At 33.2% G+C, this 19,013-nt stretch overlaps 1 protein-coding gene across 5 annotated transcripts in view; it reads left to right on the plus strand.

Moving 5' to 3' along the window:
* CCDC112 (coiled-coil domain containing 112) overlaps positions 1 to 19,013 on the plus strand; it is a 137,229-nt gene that overhangs the window by 112,305 nt on the left and 5,911 nt on the right. For 2 of the 5 annotated variants that reach the window (XM_072958067.1, XM_072958063.1), the window contains 5 exons: positions 8,955 to 9,031; positions 12,646 to 12,767; positions 15,332 to 15,421; positions 17,153 to 17,228; positions 17,633 to 18,023. In XM_072958067.1, coding sequence (XP_072814168.1) covers positions 12,707 to 12,767; positions 15,332 to 15,421; positions 17,153 to 17,228; positions 17,633 to 18,023 — 618 coding nt within the window. In that variant the 5' untranslated portion in view covers positions 8,955 to 9,031; positions 12,646 to 12,706. Of the gene's footprint in view, positions 1 to 8,909; positions 9,032 to 12,645; positions 12,768 to 15,331; positions 15,422 to 17,152; positions 17,229 to 17,632; positions 18,024 to 19,013 lie in introns of all 5 variants that reach the window. The other 3 variants (XM_072958060.1, XM_072958069.1, XM_072958070.1) reach the window with 2 other exon arrangements.

Below are 19,013 nucleotides of genomic sequence, written 5' to 3' on the forward strand. Positions count from 1 at the left end.
ACCTCATGATATTAGAAATGTCCGCCAAAATATCTGGAGTTCCAATTTAGCCAGCTAGGGTTTCCATAACAAAATACCAGAGAGGTAGCCTAAACAACAGAAATGTATTTTTTAAATAGTTTTGGAGACTGGGTAGTCCAAGATCAAGGTGCTGTCAAGGTTGGTTTCTGGCTTATAGACAGCTGCGTTCTTGCTGTGTCCTCACATGGCCTTTCCTCTGTGCATGTGCAGAAAGAGAGAGTTCTCTCATATCTCTTCTTCTTATAACGTCACTAGTCCTATTGGATTAGGACTGTATCCTTATAATCTCATGTAACCTTAATTACTTTCTTAAAGGCCCCACCTCCAAATCTAGTCACAAAGGCAGCTAGGGCCTCGACTATGAATTAGGTGTGCATAATTCAGTCTATAATAGTTCCCTTAAATTATTTTGAAGTAATTATCTTTAAAGTTTTAGAACTCTTTTTTTTAATATTAAAAAAAATTGGGGGAGGTAATTAAGTATTTATTTATTTATTTATCTATCTATTTATTTATTCATTTATTTATTTAATGGAGGTGCTAGGGATTGAACCCAGACCTTTTACATTCTGGGCCTGTACTATACCACTGAGCTATACCTTCCCCACCAGAACTCTTTTATATTGTATTTTATTTTACAACCTCCATTGGGTGTGGAATCCCATAAATTTCTCAGTCATTACAAAAAGTAATAATATACCATATCTATGCATTTTAATATTTATGTACTATTTTTTCATAATTCCCCTCAGCCATTGACTTTTAAGGGCAAAGGCTACATATTTCTTTATTCTCTCTGTTGCCATTTTCCTCTTGACCATTTTAGCAGCTGAATTAGGACTTTTTTTTGAAGTGTCTCTAGCAGTATCACACTAGTGTATGTCCTGGTTTTGTACCAGGATAGGGCTATGTCTTCTGTTTTTTCTGTTTCTGGTGACTCCTCTGTGATGGTCTGTATTTTATGGCATTTGGCTGCCTGGAATGATCCATTAGTAATAACTATATTCCTTCTCTGATTTCAAATGAGTACTCAAAATGGATTTCTTCTAGAAGATCACATGCATGAATAGGGCTGTATGTAGGTCCAGACTGCAGAGTCCCCCTCCCCTCCAAGGATAGTCACATCCTGATCCCTAGCACCTGTGAATGTGACCTTACATGGTAAAAGGAACTTTGCAGATGTGATTGCATTGAGGATCTTGAGATGGAACAATTATGCTTGATTATCTGGGTGGGCTGATACATTTACAAAGGTAAGAGGGAGGCAGGAGGATCAGAACCAATAATAGGAGATGTGACAATGGAAAAGGATGAAGTGATGTGAGGAAGGGGCCATGAGCCAAGGGATGTAGATGGCCTCTAAAAGCTGAGAAAGGTTAAGAAAGTAGATTCTCCCCTGAACCTCCAGAAATAACACAGTCTTGTCAACACCTTAATTTTAGACTTGATCTCCAGAACTTTAAGAGAATAAATTTGTGTTGTTTAGGCCTCTAAATTTGTGGTAAACTGATATTTGGTAAGTTTGTTATTGTAGCAGTAGAAAACGAATGCACCAGAGAAGACCTAAAATGCCTGAGTTCTCTTTTTTGGCTGACCTTGAAATGCTATGCAAGCAGGAAGTGAAGGCTAAGGTAGAGTTGTAAAGTGCCAAAGTGCTGATGGCATGCCCCAGCATGTACACAGACCCCCTCAGCAAAAGCTGGGAGACTTACTGGTTCAAGACATTTAATGACCAACCAGTCATTCACTGACGACTAAGCTAACTAATCAGAAATTTCAGTGCCACACAGACAAATAATACAGTCTTTACCAAATTAGTTCAAAAGAGTGACTAAACAAACAACAACAACAGCAAACCATAGGGAGGAGAGAGAATCTCATTTTCAGAATTGCCACATTGTATTATTTAAAATGTTGAGTTTTGACAGACAAATTGTGAGATATGCAAAGAAACAAGAAAGTATGGTCCACACACAGAAAAATTTTTAAAAAACTAGTAAAAAGAAACTGTCCCTTAGGATGACTAGATGTTGGGCATAATAGGCAAAGACTTTAAATCATCTACTTTATTTTTTTTATTTATTTATTTATTTATTTATTTATTTATTTATTTATTGAAGTACAGTAAATTACAGTGTGTCAATCTCCAGTGTACAGCACAGTGTCCCAGTCATGCATATACATACGTATATTCATTTTCATATTTTTTTCCATTAAAGGTTATTGCAAGCTATTGAACATAGTTCCCTGTGCTATCTATGTACAGAAGAACATAGTTCCCTGTGCTATGTACAGAAGAAACTTTTTTTAAAATCTATTTTTATGTATATAGTGGCTAACATTTGTAAACATCAAACTTCCAGTTTATCCCTTCCCACCCCCTTTCCCCAGTAACCATAAGATTGTTTACTAAGTCTGTGAGTCTGTTTCTGTTTTTTAGATGAATTCATAGTGTTCTGTTTTTCTTTTTAGATTTCACATATGAGTGGTATCATATGCTATTTCTCTTTCTCTTTCAGACTTACTTTACTTAGAATGGTGATCTCTAGGTCCATCCATGTTACTGCAGGTGGCATTATTTGATTCTTTTTTTATGGCAGAGTAGTATTCTATTGTATAAATATACCACAACTTCTTTATCCAGTCATCCGTCGTTGGACATTTAGGTTGTTTCCATATCTTGGCTATTGTATATAGTGCTGCTATGAACATTGGGGTGCATGTATCTTTTCAAATTAGAGTTCTCTCTGGATATATACCCAGAAGTGGGATTGCTGGATCATATGGTAAGTCTGTGTTTAATTTTTTGAGGAATCTCCATACTATTTTCCATAATGGTTGCACCAAACTACATTCCCACCAGCAACATAGCAGGGTTCCCTTTTCTCCACACCCTCTCCAGCATTTATCATTTGTGGACTTTTGAATGAGGTGATACCTCATTGTAGTTTTGATTTGCATTTCTCTGATAATTAGTGATACCGAGCATTTTTTCATATGTCTATTGGCCATTCGTATGTCTTCATTGGAGAAATGCTTATTTTGGTCTTCTGCCCATTTTTGGATTGTGTTGTTTGTTTTTTGCTTATTAAGTTGTATGAGCTGTTTATATATCCTAGAAATTAAGCCTTTGTCAGTTGCATAATTTGCAAATATTTTCTCCCATTCTATAGGTTGTCATTTTGTTTTGTTTATGGTTTCCTTCGCTGTGCAAAAGCTTATGAGTTTCACTAGGCCCCATTTGTTTATTTTTGCTCTTATTTCCATTGCCTGGGTAGACTGCTCTAGGAGAACGTTGCTAAGATTTATGTCAGAGAATGTTTTGCCTGTGTTTTCTTCTAGGAGATTTATTGTGTCTTGTCTTATATTTAAGTCTTTAAGACATTTTCAGTTAATTTTTGTTTATCAAATGGGGAAGTGTTCTAACCTCATTGTAAATCACCTACTTTAAATATGTTCAAAAAGCTAAAGGAAACTATTTCTAAAGAAATAAAATAAAGTAGGAGCATGATGTCTCACCAAATGGAAAATATCTATAAAAACTACTAATAACATACTATTGATTTTCTGGTTTATTAACACATGTTTTATAAGTTATATGTATTATATTGTATACTATATTGTTATAATAAAATAGGCTATACAAAATAAAATGTCATTAGGAAAATCATAAGGAAGAAAAAGTGTATTTACTGTATTTATCAATACTGTAAGTTTACATCATCTGTTTACAAGATGAATTGCCTGTCAGTACATATGTCAACATTGTTTTATATGGTACAAAACACTGTAGATGTTACATGTATTATTAACACACGACATAAAAAATGAAAAGATAATGTGAAGAAGAAATTCATATTTATTTATAGCTATGACAATTCATGCATTGATAATGAAAAAGTAGCAATATTCTTTATGGTAGCCTAGTGTAATCAATATGATTGCTTCACAGTAACCTAGCCTATACACTAATGAATGAATCGTTATAAAATATCTATGGCTTACAATGTTATAGTCATAGTCGTAATCATAATATAGTATTGGAAACTTTGTTCCATTTTCTTAAAAAACCACTTACCTGTGATGATAGACTGACATGCAGTTTCTCCAATTAGGAGAGAGAGGCATACTGTATGGTAATGTAATTCTTTGAAAGCAAAGCTATAAAACAGTAAGAAAATTGACAGATTATTAGTTTTATGTTAAATATCACCTTTCACCTATGTTAAAGATAGACTAGAATCTACATATATTTCATGCATTCATGACATACCTTTTTCTTAATTTTTTCAATATTTCTATGCTATGTGGTTCATTGGTGAGTTTTTGCAAATTATCACAAATCTCAAAAATATTTTCCAATATATTTATTGGAAAAAAGGGTGCACATCAGTGGACCTACACAGTTCAAATCTGTGCTGTTTAAGGGTCAACTGTATAGTACTTCCTTTCAGAATTGGAGCATATTTTCGTCAGCTAAACATAATTTCACCATATGATCCGGGTTATATTATATACATAAAATAAACTAATGAACAAATTTAAAAAAATTTTACTGTCTACATAAATTTCTCACAGTATAATGTAAAAATCTTTAGTAAAAAAAATGAAGGGGAAGATATTCACAGATTAAAAAAAACTAAGAATTCATTGCCAGTATATCTGCCCTAAAGAAATACTAAAGAAGTCCTTTAAGTGAAAATAAAAGGATACTAGACAATAATTTGAATCCACATGGAGAATAATATGAATAAAGTGTACTGGTAAAGGTAAACATAGAGGTAAATATAAAAGTCAGTATAATGTAAATGTATATAATAATAAAGGTAATATAATATAAAGATATATAAATATATCAAATAATAAAGACAAATGTAGAGGTAAATATGAAAGTTAGGGGCTTTTTTTTTTCTGAAAAAAAGAGGAGGAAACACTTCTCAGCTCATTCTATGAGACCATTATTACACTGATAACAAAATTAGACATCACAAGAAAGAAAATAACAAATTAGTATCTCTTAGGAACACGGATGCGAAGATTCTCAACAAAACACTAGTAGACCAAATCTAACAATGTAGGAAAGGATTATATTCCATAATTAGTTGTGATTTATTCAAGGCATATGAAAATCAACATAATAGAACATATTAATAGCGTAAAGAACAAAAACTGTATGATCATCTCAGTGGATGCAGAAAGAGCAACTGACAAAATCCAACACTCTGTCACGATAAAAATATTCAACAAACTGGCAATAGAAGGCAACTTCTCAGCCTGATAAAGACATCTATGAAATACAAACAGCTAACTTACTACTTAATGACGAAAGATTGAAGGCTTCCCCATAAGATCAGGAACAAGAGAAGAATGTCCACGCTTACCAGTTTATTTACTGGGGATTCTAGCCTGGCAACTGGGCAAGAAAAGCAAATAGAAAGCATCCAGATTGGAAAGGAAGAAATAAAACTATCCTTATTTGCAGGTGGCATTGTCTTCTATATAAAAAATACTAAGGAATACACACACACACACACACACACACACACACACTATTAGAACTAATAGACAAGTTCTGCTGGCTTTCAGGGTACAAGAGCAATTTACAAAAATCTATACAGTAGTAGTGGACAAGTCAAGAATGAAGTTAAGAAAATAATACTGTTTTGGAATATTTCTTAGCCATTGAAAAGAATGAAATATTGCCATTTGCAGCAACATGAATGAACCTAGAGATTATGATACTGAGTGAAGTAAGTCAGAGAAAGATAAACATTATATGCTATCACTTATATGTGGAATCTAAAATATAGTACAAATGAATTTATTTACAAAACAGACACAGACTCCCAAACATAGAAAACAAACTTAGGGTTACCAAAGGGGAGGGGGGTAGAGGGATAAATTGGGAGCATGGAATTAACAGATACACACCACTATATATATATAAAATAAACAATGAGGATTTACAGTATAGCACAGGGAACTATATTCAACATTTTGTAATAACCTGTAATGGAAAAGAATATGAAAAAGTATATGCACATAGGCATAAGTGAATCACTTTGCTGTATATCTGAAGCTAATATACTTTGAAAACTCAAAAGCATCTTTGAGAGAAATTAAAGAAGACCTACCTAAATGCACATTTTATGTTCATGAATATGAGGAATTAAGATTGGTGAGATGGCAGTACTCCCCAAATTGATTCATGGGTTCACTGCAATCCCTATCAAAATCTCAGCTACCCTTTTTTTTTTGCAGAAATTGTCAAGCTGATCCTAAAATTTATATGGGAAATGCAGGAGACTCAAAATAATCAAAACAATCTTGAAAAAGAGCAAAGTAGGAAGACTCACACTTGTTAATTTCAAAACTTAGTACAAAGATACGGTCATCAAACAATGTGGTACTGGCCTATGGATGGATATATCAGTGAGAGTTAAAAAGTAACCCCTTACGTTTATGAGCAATTGATTTTCAACAAGGATACTAATACAATCCAATAACGAAAGAATAGTCTTTTCAACAGATGTTGTTGGGATAACTGGATATCCATAGACTAAAAAGTGAAGTTGAACATCTCCCACAGACCATACGTAAATATTAACTCAGAATGGATTAGGTCCCTGAATGTAAGAGATGAAACTGTGAAACTCTTAGAGGAAAACATGGATGTAAATCTTCATGACCTTTAATTAGGTAATAGTTTCTTCTGTATGACACCTAACAGGGCAAGCAACCAAAGATAAAACAGGTAAATTGGACTCCATCAAAATGTAAAACCCTTGTGCTTAAAAGTACGTTGTCAAGGTGAAAAGATGGCTCAGAGAATGAGAGAAAATATTTGCAAGTCATATATTGATAAGGACATATCTAAAATATATAAGTAACTCTTACTACTCAAAAATAAAAAGACAACCCAGATTTAAAAATAGGAAGAGGTATAAGTAGATATTCTGCCAAAGAAGTGGCTAATAAATATATGAAAAGATGCTCAGCATCACTAGTCTTTATGGAGTAGTCAAAACCAATGTGAGACACCACTTTACATCCATTAGAATGATTGAAATAAAAAAGACAGACATTATCAGGAAAGTGAAAAGACAACTCAAAATAGGGGAAAATATTTGCAAATTGTTTTTCTGATAAGGACTTAATAAGAATGCTTCCAGCTTAACAATGAAAAGACAAACAAAATGTTTAAATGGGAAAGTAAAAGAGTTACCTGGTGATCCAGAAATTCCACTGCTAGGTGTATACTCAAGAAAACTGAATATATATATTCATACTAAAACTTGTACACAGGTGTTCTTGGTAGCATTATTCATATTGGCCATACAGCAAAAATAACCCAATTGTCCATCAACTGATGAGTGAATAAACAAAATGTGATAGATCCATATAATGAAATACTACTCTGCCATAAAAAGCAGCAAAGTACAGATTCATGCTACAACATGGATGAATCTTGAGAACGTTATGCCCAGTGAAAGAAGTCATACACAGAAGGCTGCATATTGTATGATCCCATTCATATTAATTGTCCAGAATAGACAAATCCATAGAATTAGAAAACAGATTAATAGTTGTCAGGGGCTAGGGGGAAATGGGGGTGGGGAGCAACTGTTTAATGAGTATGGGGTTTCTTCTGGGTCTGATGGAAATATTCTGGAAATAGATGGTGTTGCTGGTTGCACAACTTTGGTGAATATACTAAAAACTACTGAATTGTAAACTTTATGTACATTTAATGGCATGTAAATTGTATCTCAATTTTAAAAGTATTTCCAAAATTCATTACTTAATGCTTGCTTGTTCCTAGAAATTTAAAGGCTTGCTTCCTTTTTTCTTCATTTCCCACATCCAGGCTGTAAACAGTTCCTCTTAATTATACCTCCAAGATATATTTACTCTTCTTACTTTAATCTCCACTGTCGCCCTGGTAGTCCTGGACGCCATCACTCCTGTCTGCGTTGCTGCACCACCTACCTCATTGATTCTCCTGCTTCCAATCTTGCTTCACCCCTCTACCACCTTCCACCAGTTTATTCTCAAAAAAAATAGCCAGAAAGATTTTCCTAAAAAATTATATATATCATGACATTATCCTTCTCAAACACCTTCAGTAAAATCCAGACTCCCCTAGTGACTTAAAATGTGGGTGTGAAATGCCACATGCCTCCCTCTCTCCTGTCATCTCCTACCAAGCTCCACACTTTACTTATCTCTTATCACAGTTGGCCTTTCTCTGCTTGAACTAGCGAAGACTTTTTCTGCTGTCAGACTTTTTTGCACGTGCTGTTCCCTTTGCCTGGCACACCTTTCCCTACAGCTTTTGTCATGGCTGATTTCATTTTTTCTTAAACATCAGCCCATTAAATAGATCTTCTTTGCCCATCCTAACTGAAAACAGCCCTTTGCTCTATTATCTTCATCTCAGCACTTCTGATTTCCTTAATCTCATTTATTGTACTTGAGTTTTTTCCCCTTAACTTATTGTTTATTTACTCTTTTCTTTTTAAGTCTATTTCCCTCAGTAGACTTCAAGGCAGGGGCCATATAATCATGAGTCATCATTTGCTTCTCTAGTGTCTAGTGCAGCACCTGTCACATCTTAAGTGTTCAATACATATTGCTAAATGACTGACTAAATGAAAGAATTAGATTTTTGTCTAAGTCTCTGAAGATTTCACATTTCTGACTCACTAATTTAAGATAGGTATGCCTTCTTCCACAAAATGTATTTTTTAAAATTTAATAACATTGGCCCCCAAATTTTCCCCTGAGAAATTTTCCCCATTATTGATGTTTGATCTCTTAAAAAATTCCATTTCAAAATCCTACCATTTGTATTATTGAGGATAAATTTAGTTTTGTTTTCCCTTTAGAATGATGGCTGTCTTGGTACTTCAGGTGGAATTCGTCCTTTTCAGCTTCAAAACTGGAAACAGAAAGTTAATCGGACTAAGAAGGCAGAATTCATACGCACAGCAGAAAAATTTAAAAATCAGTAAGTATAAGAACATTATCTTCAAGTAACAATACTAGCCATTTTATTACGGACAATATAAACTTAATTCTATTCCACCTATCCAAGCCACATTAAGTTAATGAAATTCTAATCACTAACTTTTCAAATATAAAACAGGAGAAAGGTGGGAATGTATGAAATAGACAGATGATAATAAACTATTTAATACAAAGTTAATTTTAAATAGAGTTATTAAATTTTATTTATTTATTTTTACCACTTTGAATCAGTGTATTTCAAGAAAAACAATAGTTATTTTTTTAGATGACATATATCAAGTAGCAAATTGAATATATTTTCACTTACCAAGGTAAGCACTTGGTAAATATTTTTGAGTGAGTGAATAATTTTAATGAAAAGTCTGTACCCTTGAGTTATTTTTTTTAATGGCCTTTTAATTGGTGTCCCTTCCTTGGTCTCTGACCCTTTCAATTCCATCCTGTAAATTTTGACTAGAATTATTGAGAAGTTGCCATTTATTTTAATTTTTAGTGTATATGTATTTTTCTTTAAATAACCTGTGATATTTACTGAATGTTCAATGTTGTTAGTAGCGTCATATGGTACAACAAATACCATGAGTTACGATAGAAGAATTAGAACTCAGAGCACTCAACCCTAACCTATACTTGAAGGCTTTATAAAATAAAGACTGATTTTCATTTATACAGTATCAATTTGCTAAAGAACCAAGAGGAAAGGAACCTTTCATAAGAAATGGTCTCTAGGCCAGAATTAGTGGCAGCTGTCTGTTTAGAAATGCTACTGATAAAAAAGTGTACTGTTTGAATTTTGAAAAGTTATGCCATACTGTGGCTTTGTAAAACTGAATTCTCACTGCATTTGTATGATTCTCATATTTTTAATACTCAGCATTTGATAAAATACAGATTTTTTAAATTTCCAAAATGCACTACTTTAGAATTGAACTCTAGGTTAGAAATTCTGGTTTATGTATTTTTTTTCTAGGTAGGGTAATTCACCAAGCAGTTAATGTCCATATATATAGCAAACAAGCAGATTATGCCAGTATAGATACCTTGCCGACTAGTATGTGTTGGTTTTATAGCTCTGATTAGGCTTTCCTCATCTGTTACAAAGTTTTTGGAAAAACTATTTGAAAGAGTATTAGAAAAATCTATTGGAAGAGTATTTCTATCCCACAATTCTCACTGAATGCAAAGGCAAAAACACAATTTCTAATATAACTGTTCTTTTCAGAATAGCATATACACTCACATAATTGAAAAATCAGTTCATATCAAAGGGTACATGGTGGAAGGGCTCTGTTTCACCCATGACCCCAGCCACCCACTTCCCCTCCCCTCAGATGACTACTGTTTTTAGTTTCTTGTTTATCCTTCCACAGGTATTTGATGTGCTTACAAGGAAAGAAAAATACATATTCAGACTCTTCCTGTCTTGTATAAATGGTGGCATACTATACACACTGTTCTGCATCTTATTTTATTTTGTTTTTTAAACTTGAGTATATCTTAGATACTAAGGGATTATTGATTTTGTCAGTTATGATAATGACATTGTAATTATATAAGTCAAATATCCATAATCTCTAGAGATGCACACTAAAGTGTGTTGGTGTGAAATTATGTAGATATAGTGGATTTACATTAGAATACTTAAGCAGAAAGAGAAAAGAAAAGATAGATGTACCAAGAGAGGTAAAATTGTTGAATCAGAGTGGTGTGAGGGGTATACATATGGAACTATATGAGGGGAGTCAGTTTACCATCCTCTACTTTGAGGTATGTCTGAGATTTTCATATAAAACTTTTGTTAAAAACAGAGCCTGTCTTGGAGATCTTTCCTTATCAGTACATCGTACACACTACCGCTGCATTCTATTCCAGTGTATGAGTGTATCATAATCTATGCAACCTGCTCCTTTGTGACAGACATTTTGGTTGTAGTCAAAGTTTTGTTAAAACAAATAAGGCTGTAATTAGTTGTAGTATCCACATAGGCTCACATCATTTTGCATATGTGTGAATTTATCTTTAGGAAAAATTCCTAGAAGTAGAAATGCTGAGTCAAAGGTCTATGAATTTGCAAATGTGATGAATATTGTCCCCCATAGGCAATTTACAATTTTACCAACAATGTATGGGAGGACCTATTTCCCCACAGTTTTATCATCAGAATATATTACTTAAACGTTTGATTGTTTTTTAGCCAATCTGATAGCTGTACAGTTCTATCATGGTGTAGCTTTAATTTGCATTTCTCATGTTATAAGCGAGGTTGAGCATCTTTTCCTATGTGTGGCAGTTTTTCTCCATTATTACGTTTTGAATGTCTTTGTAGGTGAATATTTCTAATCCAGGAATGGCAAAACGTAACTTACTGTCGGAGCATATCCTGTGTCCATGACAGACATTTCTATTTGATCATAGTAATTTCCCCACACCCTATCCAGAGACCAAATGGGCTTCCAAGTCCTCAGCACAGGACTCCAGTAGCCACCCACAATCCATTAGAGTTGACCTGGAGACTGAAATCTATTTGACATCTCTTTTCTACCCAGTGTTGCTTCCTCTCCCAGACATACATCCAAGTTATGTTCCCTTTAGCCTTTGGGGCAGCCAGGTAGGTCCTGTGGCATGCTTTTCTGTTTATCCCAGTATGCCTTATATTAAAATTTTCTCTGTGTGTGGCAAGTGAAAAAGTTTTGGAAATTCCTCCTTAGATAGTTGCCCCTCAGGTTTTATGAAATTAATTCAATGGCCAGAGACACCTCACCACTTACTAAATTCAGGTTTAGTGGAGAAGTAGTCATACTAGTTTCCACCTTCTGGGAGAAAGAAAAAGGTGTTGAGAAAATAAATTTCTTTGTCCAATCAAAAAATTTTCTTAATGGTAATTGTTTTGTTTTACCCAGGGTTTCAAACTAACAATCAAACTCCTTACTAGTAGATGAATTAAAGCCAAAGAGCAAGGATGAGACGAAGGAAATTTTGGAGTAAATGTAGACAATATCCCTTAAATATACAAAAGTCCTGTCTTCATAGATGGTTTGCCTTTGAAGTTTTAGTTGTATTAATATTAATAACTTGCATTTCCTTAGTGCATGTTACTTTATAAAGATCCCTCACATATAATTATCTCATATAATGTTAATCACAGCCCTGTTGGGTAGTGGAGAGCTGGTAGTCACATTTTAGCAATAAGAAGGTTCACACCTGGAGAGGTTAAATGTCTTGTCTGATGTTACGAAGTTAACAATATCTTCTGTTGAAAGCAGCCATCAGCAGTGGTGACCATTTTCAGCCCACAGTGAGACTGAGTTGGAATCAATAGCCAAAGGTTTGTGTATTTTCAAAGCAAGTCTAGGATTGAGTTTTCTTAAATTAACATTTTGTAATTTAAGTATCAATTCAAATTACTTGTGATTTTAGTTGAATTTAATACTTTTCTAACTACTCTTTTGACTCCTTAGCTTTATTGATGCAAGTAATTATATTTTGAGTCCTTAGATGAATTAATCCAAATATAAAGTACTGATTGTGTCTTCATATTTTAAATAATTAAAAATATACTGAAGTCATATTTTCTATTTGTTTCTTTCCCTAAAGAGTTATTAACATAGAAAAAGATAAACATAGTCATTTCTACAACCAAAAAAGTGACTTCAGAATGGAACACAGTATGCTGGAAGAATTGGAAAACAAATTGATGAACAGCAGGAAAACAGAGAGTAAGCTGAGTTCATGATGAACAAAATCTGTTGAGTGATATAAAGTTGTACTTTTGCCCTGTGCTTTGTCTTTGTGCACTGACTGTGTTATATTCTCTATCAAGATACTTTCTAGTCAGTAAAGAGTTTGTTCTCTAGGGGTACATATGTATTCTTTTGGGTCACTATTGAGTCATTCTAGCTGGCTTGTTTTTTGGCTTGTTTTCTGTGATTATGTCTTTCATTTTAATAGAAAAAAAGTGTTTTGTTTTTTGGTTGACAAATCAATGAATGCTATTAAAATTTTTTAAAGTAAAGGGAAGTGGACTCCTTGGCTCTCTGATCTTCATCACCACGGTCTTACTAACTGAGGCCTGGACTAAATAAGCATCAACAGATTCAGAACCTGTACTTAGCAGTGGTATGAAGTGGTCAAGTTGCATAATTACTTAAAGCTGAGTTTGCTTTTCTGCGATACAAAACCTGCCATTTCTACCTTAGGAGTGCTGCCTGTGCATCCGATTAGATAATATATAAGAACGTGCCTTATAGACTATACAGCTAATATTTTCTGTTGTTTGTTATGAACATTAATCATTGTTAACAGTGTACTAAATGTTGACCTTAAAAAAGAATTCTACTAGAATACCTTGTTTCTTTGTGAAGTAGCTTTTATATGTTGCAAAATCCTTATGTTATAATGAAAAACTTCTTAGCTTTGATTGAAAGAAAAATAATGGTTATCAACCAACTAAGCTTTATAAAATATTAACACTTATTATATAGAGATTACACTGCTCATGGGACTTCCTTATAGCCATTTAAAAGAAATTCTTAGTAAGTTTTTTTCTTTCAGAATATAAGATTGCACGATTTTAAAAAATCATCTTTTGTCAGATAGTGGCAGGAATCATTCTCCCTTTTCTGTTGGAATGACAAGACCCAATAAATATACCAAATTTCCTGTTCTCCTCTTTAATTCATAGAGGAATCTAAACATCCTTACTTAATATTTCTTAATTTCCCACAGTTCTTTAATAGACAACTGAGAGGCTGATCTGTTTCTCAAGCATGCCATTAAGTAGAGTGTCTCCATTCTGTGCATTTTAATTCACGTGATTGTCCCCTTTTTAAGGCAACTTTATTTTTATCTTTTCATTTCCCTTTGTTCTACAGTTTTGCCTCTATTCACATTTTGTGTTTATCTTATTAAGGAGAAGAAGGAATGCATTGTGTTAGTACAAGGGTATAGAAATTTTCCTTTCATATTACATATTACAGCTCAGAAGTACTAAATACCTATTTCTTACCTCAAATATCATGCCACAATTTTACCCTGCATTTATGTAATATTGTACTTGAATCGTTTGCCTATAGTACAGAATGTCACTTTCAAATGAATAAATAAAAGATCATTTGCACTATAGTGGTGTAACTGTAGCTGATCAAACTATGGCAAAAATAAAACAACAAAAAGCTTTCCTAATTACTTTACTAGGGAAGTTCCTTGACCTAGAATTACAACAGTGGGTAAGACCCTATAAAACACATTGGATTTATTTTCTACTTTTATGGAACTCTTGAATTTTAATAAACAATAGAACAAACCAAAGTCACATAGGCATATTTGAGGTTTGTTTTGAATATTAGCACTGGCTTCAGGCTTAAAGGTAAACTTTTTTTAAAAATTGCTTTTAAGGACTTTTGAATAGAGCCTTTTGGTGCTTCATGTTCATTTATGGCAAAGTTGCAAAAAACAAAGGAGGAGTGCATAAATAAAATACCCAAAATGACAAAATTATATTGCTATTATTATTATTATTATAGGAATATGTATATCAGTGTGAGTATATGATTTTAGCCTATTAATTTAAGTAAATTTTAAAGTAATGTTATTACTTCAGAAAGAAAATATGAAAGAAGAATCCAGTGTTTCCTGCTGCTGATACAGAACATCTGAAAGTCTTTGAGAGACTCTCCTCTGTTATTCAGGCTTTTACTGTGGGCCTAATACTTTACTTCAGGCTGGTCCTTCAGTTGAGCTTGGCAACTGGTAGCAGAGATACCAGTAAATGGCACCTAAGACATCTCCTCGAGGCCATGACTGTGACACCAGCGGGTATCGCCAGTCCCTGTCTTAGAGGCTGTGGTTAGATTAAGTTAATTCTCACTAGAAAGTTTGTCAGTATTCATAGAATTAATATTGGTTAGACAGTTTCAATATTCCAAGAATAGTTGATATCAAAATCTATGTGCATAAGGGGGAGAGTATAGCTCAAGTGGTAGAGGACCTGCTTAGCATGCATGAGGTCCTGGGTTCAATCCCCAGTACCTCCTCTAAAAATAAACAAACAAACAAACCTAATTACCTACCCCCCAAAATAAAAAAAATTTTTTTTAAATCTATGTCCATAAATTATAACAAGTTAATTTAACACTTACAAATAACAATCTTTGGTTCATTATTTAATTGCTCTTTGTTATCATTTACTAAGTGATGGTGATCAGTCTTGTGTGAAGAATCCTGAATTGGTAAACGCATTTATTACAGAATTATTTTAAAATACATACTTTCTTCCTTACAGGAGCAAAAATCCAGCAACAATTGGCCAAAATACACAACAATGTAAAGAAACTTCAGCATCAGTTAAAAGATGTGAAGCCTACACCTGACTGTAAGTAAATTTGGATTTTATATTCTTTCTTATATATTAGTATTTTCTATTATTCATTAGAAAAATTTATACTTTTCTAATTTTTCTTTTTGGCATTAATGGAGGAGCTAAGCCCTCCTTTGTGGTTAGGGATTAAGAAGGATACTTTGGAAAACTGTAATATCTGATGTTTATGTATTTTTTTAATCTTTAAAATTCCATCAAATCCCTACAAATTATGAAATAGAACAGATATTAGTGTCACATATAGGTTGAAGATGTGGTATGGAAAGATTCAGATTTAGCTAATGAAAAGGAAAACAGACTGACTTCTTGATTCTTAGTCTAGTATTTTCCCATCATTTGCTTTTTGGAATTACTGCCTTTCACAGGCATTTCAGATACCTAAGGGAACGACTAAACTAAATAGTATTGGGGCAAATTCTAGTCATTTGTAAAAAGCAAAATTCTATCCTTCCCTCCTTGCTCATACCAACATTCATTCCTGAGAGATCAGAACAATACAGTAAAATGCTGAAGATGTGTGGACTTAAGAATCAGACAGGTGTTGGGTCAAATTCTTGAACTATAAGGTTAGTGATTTTAGGAAAGTTACTTGATCTCTGTGCTTTCATTTTGTCAGCTCTAAAATGGAGATTATCATAGGCCCTAACTCATGGTTAGGGGGATGAAGTGAGACAGTGCACGTAAAGCACTTGTGTAACTAACAAAGGAAGCAGTGAAGAGTAGTAAACGTGAATATTATAATTATTATTCATTAAGTTAATTCAGCAACCCATAAAAATATTAGAAGAGAACATAGGTTAACATTTTTATAATTGTGTCATAATTTATAAGAATGACAAAGATAGGAAACCATAAAGAAAGAAGTAGACATAATTGGCTTAAAAAAACCTCAAACCCGTAAGTAAAGTTGAAATACAAATTAGGAAAACATTAGCAATATGTATGTAACTTAAAAAGCTAATATCCATGATGTATAAAGTGCCTACAAATTAGAACAACAAAGTAACCTAATAGAAAAATGGACAAAGATTATAAGGTGCATGTTATAGCAAAAGCAATACAAAACACATGTGAAAAAATACTCAGGCTTATTAATTTTTATAAAAATGTCAAATTAATGATGATAAATTTTTGGGTATCATTTTAGAAATGCTTAGAAGTACATGGGAAAGAGCACTTTCAGGAACTGTAAGTTGGTAGAGCCTCTCTGATGGACAAGGTGACAGTATCTAGCATACTCTGAAGTGGGCATACTTTTTTATTTAGCATTTCAAGTTAATTATCCTCTAAAAATATTCATTCAAGTACAGCATTGCATCTTTTTAAAAGTTCATCATTTGGAGAATAAATTAAATCAATTAGAGTAGCATTAGACCATGAAATACTATGGAGTCATAAGAAGAATAATGAAGTAGTCATATGTACATTGATATGGAGAGTTAACTGCAACATTTTGTTAAAGAAAAAGTGCAAGTCACAAAACAGTATGTGTAGTATAAAACATTTTTTTGGAAAAAATAATATTTAAGATATGTGTACATAGGAAAAGATCTGTAATCAAAAAAATTGCGGTTATAAAAACTCACTATTTAACAGCACATTTTTTCTTATCCTTTAGTCTAAGAAATGTTTTAATTTAAGGGAACATTCCCATTTTTTCCTAATGTTTAATTCTTGGTCATAATGAAATATGACATAATTTTTCTATTTTTTTTTTTTTTACAGTTGTTGAAAAGCTCAGAGAAATGATGGAAGAAATTGAAAACGCAATTAACACTTTTAAGGAAGAGCAGAGGTTGATGTAAGTTTTAAACTTATTTTAACATAAAATTATTTACCTGTATTTTTCAGTAACTCTCTACTAGGTTATTATATATAAACTATTTTGTTATGTATTTAATACTAGTCTTAACACAAAGGCAATATAACAGCTCTCTTCTTTTGTTTTAGGTTTTAGACTGCTTTTCCTGTTTAAAGTGAATTTTCATTTATATTTGGACACTAAAAATCCCAAATGAGAACTTGAAAGTTCGTTTTTTTCTCTGAGGAAACTCTTTTAAGGCTTAGATTTTATAAATGTTAATAATGTTAAGTGGAGAAGATGACATGAAATGAGTCAGGAATAATAAAATTTGAGTCAAAAATGAACAGTTAATATGGCTTGGTTTGTAAATTACCATTCAAACTTTATTTTTAAAATTTTAGCTATGAAGAGCTGATTAAAGAAGAGAAAACAACTAATAATGAGTTGAGTGCCATATCAAGAAAAATTGACACATGGGCTTTGGGTAATTCTGAAACAGAGAAAGCTTTCAGAGCAATGTCAAGCAAAGTTCCTGTAGACAAAGTAACCCCAAGTACTCTTCCAGAAGAAGTGGTAGATTTTGAAAAATTCCTTCAGCAAACAGGAGGCCGACAAGGAGGCTGGGATGATTATGATCACCAGAACTTTGTAAAGGTGAGAAACAAGCATAAAGGGAAGCCAGCATTTATGGGAGAAGTTCTAGAACACCTTCCTGGAAGAACACAGGATGAAGTTCAACAGCACGAAAAGTGGTATCAAAAATTTCTGGCCCTAGAGGAAAGAAAAAAAGAGGTAATAATAATTATCATAGCTATCATTTGTTGTACGTTTGTGTTCTAGGACTGTGCTAAACTCTTTAACGTGTGTTATTAACTGTACAACAACCCCATGAGGTTTTGTGTTTTTTTTTCAGTATTGAAGTTTTCCTTTTTTTTAATTTTTAAAAAAAAATTTTAACTTTTTTTTATTGAGTTATAGTCATTTTACAATGTTATACTTTTTCTTCCACCATAAGAGGGTGAAACAGTCTTTGAGAAGTTAAGTAATTTTGGTGGAACTACAGTTGGACATCTTTAAGCCCAAACATATCTACCCCAAGAAATAATACAGTGGGTCAGAAAACTTCTGCCTGTGCAACACTTCCTCTCTGCCCACTGGAGGTGTAGGAAATTCACATCTACTCAGGCTTTTGGTAAAAGTCATCTTAACTAGCAAAGCCCACATTGTTTCCAACAGAAAATAAAGAGACAGTAGGAAAAACTCCTTTTGACTCAGAAGTTTCTTTGAGTTTTGAAACTTCAGCCTCATTGCTTATTTTAAAAGTCTCAAAATTTTGGCCATTCCAGAGAAGAAAGTAACTCTTTTATTGTAGCAAATACCTTAAAAAGCTTCATTTTCACAAAAATATTATTCTGGCTCTAATTTAGAGCAGGATTTCTCAACGTTGGCATTGTTGACTATTTGGGCTGATAATTTTTTGCTGTAAGGGCTGTCCTGTGCATTGTAAGATGGTTGGCAGGATCCTTGGCCTCCACCCACGAGATGCTAGTAGCACCCCCTTAATTGTGATTATCAAAAATATGTACAGACATTGCCAGATGTTCCCTGGAGGGCAAGAATTACCCCATGTTGATAACCAGGAGTTTAGATAGTCTAAGTCTGAGTCACTTTTTTGTAGCCTTCAGTTAGATAAACTTCAACTTAGTTGGTTTAACCAGAAAGGTATGACAGTTCACCAAACATACCTAAGGAGCATTAAAGAAATATTTGATTCCACGTGTA

Source organism: Vicugna pacos, chromosome 3, assembly GCF_048564905.1.
Source record: "Vicugna pacos chromosome 3, VicPac4, whole genome shotgun sequence".
NCBI lineage: Eukaryota > Metazoa > Chordata > Mammalia > Artiodactyla > Camelidae > Vicugna > Vicugna pacos.